Below are 8,348 nucleotides of genomic sequence, written 5' to 3' on the forward strand. Positions count from 1 at the left end.
CACAAACTCAGCAAATAAGGATTGGGATTTGCCATAGCTAGCAATTCAGCAGTGAATACGTCGGTAAGCGTTGAATTGAGATCGGATAATTCAGATTTTAATCTAAAAATTATTGCTTTTCTCAAAAAATTTAAAATAAAAATATATATGTATTAAAATCTTAACCGATTTTAATCCAACGATCATCGATATATTGATTGCATGAATGCATATAATCTCTAAATGCAGCAAATTCAAATCCAACAAATAAAGACACCACTATTCCTTGTAATTTTTGACAGTGCAAATTCATTAATGTACTAGTATTATTTGTTCATACTAATATGTAGAAAAGAAACCAAAAATATACACCATTATTACAATCTAATGTTTTACCACAATTTACTTTTTTGGGTTTTCATAAAAATATTTATAGTAGCCGTTTGAGAATAAAGACAAAACTCAATCTATAGTGTATCAAAAATTAAATCATATAAGTATATAACTTTTGGGGTACTTTGAACATGAAATCAACTAATTTTGAATAAGATTAGAGTAAAGAAATATGTTAAACAATGATACATTAGTCTCCAACATTTTCCATGTTTGCACCCTTTGAGTCTGCAAGGGTGAATTTCAATAAGGGGAACACGTTTTCAACTTAAGAGACAAAGTACATAATTATTTATTATTTATTTGTTTGACAAAAATTATTTATTATATACATTTAAAAACCCACTTGGGTTGATGCATTGGTATTGGTTTGGGACCTGGGAGTGTGCTCCTCTTGAGGTCTGAGGTTTGATTCTCTCTGGTGCCAATTTGGGTGGGCTAATTTAGCTTCTTCAAAAAAAAATTATTATATACATTTATTTTGTTAATTATTTCAACATTATTAGTGAAAAAATGGTAGAAAAATGAACAATTACAACCATTTCATCCTTTATATATATTAGTCTACTTGTACACTATTTTCCTTACCAAATATTCTTCCATACCTCTATATGAGTCTACTCTATATTATTCTCTTGTAGAGAATCCAAATTCCAAACATAACATTTAAAGTGATTTTTTGTAAGGCAAAACAAAATGGGGTTCCAACAATTAGAAAAGACAAAACCAAAACATAGGAAGGGTTTATGGTCTCCTGAAGAAGATCATAATCTCAGAAACTATATCCTTAAACATGGTCATGGATGCTGGAGTTCTGTCCCTATTAAAGCAGGTTGGTTTCTTTCTTCTTCATGTTTCTAATCTTTTATAAGTATATATCAAAAGTGCATTGTTTCCTAATCATATTTTCAAATATATCATTATAATTTTATGTTATTGTCCACACGGTGTCACTTCTGTGGTAAGAGTTTGACCTTTGTATATCTTAAGAGATGAATTTCAAATTCACTCAGAAACGGTTGTAAAATAGTTATATGCGTTAATTTAATTAATAATATTTTTTCCATCTAAATTCTTTTTAAGGTTGTTGCACTACTAAAATTTATAAATAACTCTTTAGTCCTTACTTTTTAAGAACTATTGGTTTTTGCTAAAGTATGGATTAATATGAAGATCCATAGTGTATAAGATCATGTTCAATTGTGCTATCTAATTGAGTACAATAACATATATGTATAGGCTTGCAAAGGAATGGAAAGAGTTGCAGATTAAGGTGGATTAACTATCTAAGGCCAGGATTAAAGAGAGGGAAGTTCAGCAAACAGGAGGAGGAGACAATCCTAACCCTTCATCACATCTTAGGCAACAAGTAAGTTAGTAGAGTAAATATATTTTATTTTTTATTTCCAAATTTTAATAATTTTAATTTTATCCAAAAGTTCAAAGTGATTTTTTTTTAAGAAGTGCAAAATATTAATGCAAGGAAGATGAAAACAATATAATGTTAATTTGATGTTTGAGTCTCAAGTTAGGGATGTAATTGGATTGGTGGGTTTATCATATGTAATTCTATTCTATTTTATAGAAGCAACTGGATCCTATTTAAACAAAAAAAAATGAAGCAAGAATTGATAAGTCAAACCAGAATTGGCATGAATGGCATGGTCTTTTTAATAATGGATGAACATTGAGAAAAAAAAAATTGTTTATACTATATCCCTCAATTATGAATATTCAAACTAAACCTATTTCAAGGTTATCTGTTCCTCTTCCTTACGGTTGAAATAGTGACTCGATTGATGTTAGATCGATCAAGTTATCGTATCAGCCGAAAAGATGAGAACGAGAACTGTGAGCTTTTACTTTTAGAAGACAATATCTATTATCATTGAGAAAAAAAATTGATTATACTATATTCCTAAATTATGTATATTCAAACTAAACCTATTTCGAGGTTATGTGTTCCTCTTATTTCTTACGGTTGAAGCAATGACTCGATTAAAGTTAGATCGATCAAGTTATCATATCAGCCGTAAAGATGAGATCGAGGAAAACTGTAAACTTTTATTTTTAAAAGACCATACCCATTGTCATTGAAATTTTGAACAATTTTCAAATACGGGTCTATCATAGATTTTTTTTTTGTTACATCTATGGTAGATTTAACAAACCATGCATTATAAACTTTTTTTTCATGTACTAATTTCCCCATTAAATGAAGACTAATGAGAGAAACTTAAATTATATTGGGCAGGTGGTCACAAATAGCACAACATTTACCAGGAAGGACAGACAATGAGATAAAAAATTATTGGCATTCATATTTGAAAAAGAAAGTGGCCAAAGCTATGGAAATAGAATCTCATAAACAAATTCATCACCATGCTAGCTCAAGCTCAGATACATTGAACTCTTCACTCTCTCTTCAAAACCATGCAACTCAAGATCCACAAAATTACAACATAGCCAAAGAGATTCATCAAAGTTCCTTACCAAAACTCTTGTTTGCTGAATGGCTTTCACTTGATCAAGTAAATGGTAGGAACTCTACAAATTCACTTGACTCTTTGGTCATGAAAAATGGATTTGATCAAAATTCAGCTTTTCAAGAAAGTGCAATGCAAGAGGGACCCTTTAATGGAGAGTATCATCATAGTAATGTGATGTTCAATTCACATGTTAAATTTCCAAATCAAATGGTGGAAAATGGGTTTGTCCATTGTATACCTGAGGTTGATTTAAGTAATAATTTCAATCTAAGCAATGATGCAATGTATGCATGAGAAATATAAAACTATGCTTCCATGATAAAATGTATTTACTATACTCCTCCTATCCTACCAAATTCAAATGATTTCAATAGGATATATACTATTAAATTATTTGTTATTTTGTTCGAGTTGCTTTGCCCACATATGTAGTTTTTGGATTGAGAAGTTAACAAACATCTTGTGGTCTTCATATATGTTTTTGCAAGTCATAAACATTTGTGTGATAACGAAAGTGAAGATAAAACTATAGGAATATTATTTTACTTCTTATTACTATGGTCCATTTCTGAAGTCGAAATAATACATATAAAAAATAACATTGAATGAAATCAGATATATCATTTTTTTTTGTGAATGTCTTTTGTACACAATTGTAAAGACATTTTACATGGTAATGAATATAAAGATATCCTTAAGAGGTTTAACATTGCTACATTTTTTATGATGAATTCGAACTCGACCTAATTAGATCAAATTTACATATATATTAAAAAAATATTAACTTTTTTTATTTAAAAAAGTAATCTTAAATATATTATTTTATGTATTGATGTATACAAATATATTTCAATGTTATTTTATATATTTTATGTGTTGAAAAAAAAATTATGTATGACAATTTTCTTGAAATTAGAGGGTTTTTAAACCCCTTTGTCGTCGAACCATCGACTCTGATATAACTGTTGGGTTACGAGGGGGCAGTCGAGGATCAACCACATTGGGTTTAAAAACAATTATATAAGTGAGTTTAAGAACAACTATATATGGGTCCTATCACTTATAAATTATTCAACTTCCACTATTTTAAGCAATGTGAGACTTAACTCACATTTGCCTCGATAGTATCTACCATTTTAAGCAAATATTTTAAGCAATGTGAGCATGCTTAAATCGTTTCAAATGAAAGATGTATCATTTTCAAGCTAGAGAAAAAAAACTCGATAACAAATCTGAATTTTTCTCAAACATTTTTTGTTTGTTTTTGTAGGATCCAACAACTTTTTTCTCTTTTACTATGTTATTTCTGGATTATTATGTGAGATGACCTGCTAGGGAAATGATAATATGATATCAGTGGGGCACTACATATATTTATCTCTTTCTAAAATCAAATACAAGCTAGTGGGCCATGATGTCCTTCTATATACTGTACTATGGAAGTTTCATCCTTCATTAATCTTGGATTAATTCATCAGCCTGATGAAATAATATAGTCATCTTTGAGGACTAAGCTTGCCCATAGAAGAGCAATAGAGGTAATGACCATGATCAAAATTGGTGTCCATTTCATTGCAATCACCTGTGCTCCAAAACAATAATGCATAATTAATTATTATTAAAGATAATAAAGTTTAGCTACTTTTTTTCCCCCCCTAATTTTGGTATGCATTACCTCAAGGCGTGGGGAACACCATATTGTTGAGGATGTAGGTTGAGGAGTAACTACTAACCTTCTCATTGTTTCTGTAAGGAAAAAAATATATATTACCATATGCCCAAAAAATGCATAGCTTGATATTCTTACTTTGTTCATGTAAAATATGTGTTATCGGAACACAATTTTGCCAACACCGTATAGACACGGTACGCCTACGAGTGGACTCCGTCCATACGGCGCGTCCAATGTTAAAATGTGTGACCGATATATAATAGATAAGTGTTGATATAAACATTTTAAAAAGGTGAAAAAGTTTACCTAAACTTCTCCTCCTCCTTTCTAAAATGTTGGACATTTCTTCTGTAACAATGTTTACCTCTTGTTTCTTGTTGGTTTTAAGTTTTGCTAGATTGGCTTGAGTTCTTGTATCAATGTATTGTCTACTAAAGTTTGCAATTATACCATCTGAAAATGAAATTTTAATTTTTGTTTTGGCAAGGAAATATGTTAAAAACAAAAAAATAAAAATAATTTGACAAAGGGTGGACCTTCAATATTTCCTACTAATTTGTTAGCAAGTAGTAACACCAAGTGCTAGGCAAGGTATATGGGAAATATTTGAAGTAAAGAATAACACCAAAAATATGTAAAGAAATGCACATAAATTTTGTATTATAGAATACAATGTCATTGCATGTTGATAGTTCAAAGGGAATTACCGAATTTGACAAAGCTATATGGCTTTGTGATTTTGCCTATGAGGGTTTTATCAAACTTCTCAAACTCTTTTTGTATGTCTTGTAGGTAATGAAATGCCAGTTTTCTTGGGTATGTAGACTCACATAAAACAACGTAAACAACTCCATTCTCTACCAAGAAGCTTAATAAAAAAACAACATAATCATAATTTATCAAATTTCATTGAACTACAAGAAAAAAGAACAGAAAAAAGAAAAAGAAAACTAGGAAAAAAATAAGGATACTTGAAGCAGTAATGGTCAATGAGAATGGTCATCATGGAAGGTGTCAATGTTCCTTTTGAAATTTCTTGGAGTATAAACTCTGCTTTTTGCCTATAAAATGAAAGATAGGAATTTTCTTCATTCACATATCTTAGTCCTTGTGCTAGAGGTAACCCATCACTTCCCCTTCCAACTATCGTTACCTTAACCATTATCTATGAATTAAAACTACTCTTTTTATAATCTCAAATGGAATGATTTGATTCTCCTTTTTAAAATTTGACTTCAAGCTACATATATATAGATGGATTTATTTGTGATTATATGAGGCCTTTTTTTAGAATATGTCAGGGGTCAAAGAATGACTAATGAGAGAAGGAACTTGGAAAATAAGTTATTCCTTATGTGTGCAAAAGGAAGGAACCATATGATTTATGAGAATATATAGCGAGGATAATGGGGTTGCCATTTGCAAAAGTTATGAACCAAATGGCAAAGGCTAGAATCTCCCCATATCAAGTACAACCTAGAATACAAAGACTAATTGATGTAGGAGGATTTCTTCAGTATTTTATTATTTTAGTTAGATTTAGTTTTATTATATTTTAGGTAGATTTCTTATTTTTATATTTCACCTAGATTAGTTATTTTTATATTTTAGGTAGATTTGTTATTTTTATTTAGCTAGGTTTGTTATTTTTATTTTTACAATCTTTTAGAAGATTTGTTATTTTTATTTTTCACTACTATTTAAGGTAAACTATTGTAGCCTTGAAGGCAACTTTTTCATTCAATAAAATTATAGAGAATTTTCTCAAATTTGGTGGACTCCAAATTACTCTTTCGGTGGACTCCGAAACCCTATTTTGACAAGTTTGTGTTTGCGGCTTGTCTTTATCCATTAGGTTTAGCGTTTTGCTAACCTAGCGCTTCCGTTCTGCGTCAGTTGGTATCAGAGCAGGTTTCTCCTGTTCTTTTCCTAACGTGATCAGATGGGAGATCAACCGGTGACGAAAACAGAGTTTGATGGTGCCATAGCGGGTTTAACCGGGGCCATCACCGCTCTGACAACACAGATGACGACGTTATCCAACAACGTTAACAACAACAGAATCAATCCGAATAGGGGAGGAGAACGAATTCCGGTTATTAGGGTTCGTAATAACAACCAAACTATTGTTACCTACATAAAATCAGAACATACGCGTGGTGAATCTGATTTGGAATACTATGAGCGTAGATACTACAAAAGGTTGAAGGATGATTACTACACGTTTAAAATCTCTGATTCGACATATCGTTGTCCGTTTTGTTGCAACAAAGATTACTCCTTGTCCGACCTTTTGAGACATGCTTACAGAATGTCAGGTAACTTGCGTAAGACGATTAAAGATATTGCTAAATATTCTGTTTTGATAACGTATATTAATTGGTATGTTAAGGTTAAATTCGATGAAGCATGGAGCCTCATCAATAATTCCAACAACAACAATCATGCCAACAATTTTCAACTACGTCACATAGCTAATGAAACCCTAGATGATAACCAACCATCTCATCCCGAGAAACTTGACGATTCTGCTGATAAATCCAAACCGAAAGAAACTGAAGTAGTTGTTGAACCAGATGTTTCAGTTGAAGGTGAAGAATCCAAAGATGAAAATAAAGAGGCCGATGAAGTCGAGCAAGTTCACGATGTTATTAGAGATTCCCAACACGATGAAGTCGTGGATTTTGAAATCGATAACACCAAATCAGCTATGGTTTCAAACGTCATCAATCCCAATGTGCAATCTGCTCCTTTAATCTGTGTCCAAACAGAGGCGACGCCAGTCACAGATTGCATAGTACCAGCGTCTAAATATCACAATGAATCAATGGTTGCGTTTGAAAGGATCATGGATGCAGCAACCGAGACTCAAATAAGTGAGAATGAGCCACTTGAAGTTGATACTTGGAGTTCTCAAACTTCCCTCATTCAGCACCATTATTATTACCTAATTAGTGAACTTGATGTTAGTGACACTAACTCATACATGTTAACTAAGGTGGGTCAAACATCCTTCTGTGATAAATTTCCAACTTTGTATGCCATCTTTGAGGAATGGGACCCCGGTGGTAATTTGGATGTGTTGGCACAAGACGGGTCCTCTCACTTCACTCAATGGGATCCAGGAGGGTGGTCTCTTGTTCATTGGAGGAATCAACTTGCAAGGGAAGCTCCTTATCAAGATGAGAACTCGGGGTCGAGTTCTTTTGAGGTAGAGGAGACTGATGTAGGAGGATTTCTTCAGTATTTTATTATTTTAGTTAGATTTAGTTTTATTATATTTTAGGTAGATTTCTTATTTTTATATTTCACCTAGATTAGTTATTTTTATATTTTAGGTAGATTTGTTATTTTTATTTAGCTAGGTTTGTTATTTTTATTTTTACAATCTTTTAGAAGATTTGTTATTTTTATTTTTCACTACTATTTAAGGTAAACTATTGTAGCCTTGAAGGCAACTTTTTCATTCAATAAAATTATAGAGAATTTTCTCAAATTTGGTGGACTCCAAATTACTCTTTCGGTGGACTCCGAAACCCTATTTTGACAAGTTTGTGTTTGCGGCTTGTCTTTATCCATTAGGTTTAGCGTTTTGCTAACCTAGCGCTTCCGTACTGCGTCACTAATAAAATTTAATTATGGGTGTCTTCCATCTTAATTAAAGGTTTTTGGGTTAATTTCGAGTTTGAACTGTTGTAGTGAGTGTGAGGTGAGTTCTATAGAAAAACAGATGTTATAAGTGAGAAAATTCATAAATCTAGCTAATGTCTTAAAGTTTTCGATAAATATGTAGTATCTATCTTATTTGTGTGGTT

At 31.6% G+C, this 8,348-nt stretch overlaps 2 protein-coding genes across 3 annotated transcripts; one reads left to right on the forward strand and one right to left on the reverse strand.

Annotated features, from left to right (window-relative positions):
• Window positions 1-907: 907 nt before the first annotated feature.
• Window positions 908-3,385, forward strand: LOC123917963 (transcription factor LAF1). The gene is made up of 3 exons (XM_045969883.1): window positions 908-1,204; window positions 1,612-1,741; window positions 2,627-3,385. The coding sequence occupies exons 1-3, from the start codon at window positions 1,069-1,071 to the stop codon at window positions 3,153-3,155; spliced, it is 795 nt and encodes a 264-aa protein (XP_045825839.1). The 5' UTR covers window positions 908-1,068; the 3' UTR covers window positions 3,156-3,385.
• Window positions 3,386-4,152: 767 nt separating this feature from the next.
• LOC123917973 (25.3 kDa vesicle transport protein) lies at window positions 4,153-5,739 on the reverse strand. Of its 2 annotated transcripts, XM_045969895.1 has the most exons (5): window positions 5,505-5,739; window positions 5,241-5,401; window positions 4,840-4,986; window positions 4,537-4,607; window positions 4,156-4,443 (listed from the first exon to the last, which is right to left on the reverse strand). In XM_045969895.1, the coding sequence occupies exons 1-5, from the start codon at window positions 5,693-5,695 to the stop codon at window positions 4,336-4,338; spliced, it is 678 nt and encodes a 225-aa protein (XP_045825851.1). In that variant the 5' UTR covers window positions 5,696-5,739; the 3' UTR covers window positions 4,156-4,335. The 2 variants fall into 2 exon arrangements, with proteins under 2 accessions (XP_045825859.1, XP_045825851.1); XM_045969903.1 differs by lacking the exon at window positions 4,840-4,986 and having other exon boundaries at window positions 4,153-4,443.
• Between the last annotated feature and the right edge of the window lie 2,609 nt (window positions 5,740-8,348).

This window comes from Trifolium pratense, linkage group LG1 (genome assembly GCF_020283565.1).
Source record: "Trifolium pratense cultivar HEN17-A07 linkage group LG1, ARS_RC_1.1, whole genome shotgun sequence".
Classification (NCBI taxonomy): Eukaryota; Viridiplantae; Streptophyta; class Magnoliopsida; order Fabales; family Fabaceae; genus Trifolium; species Trifolium pratense.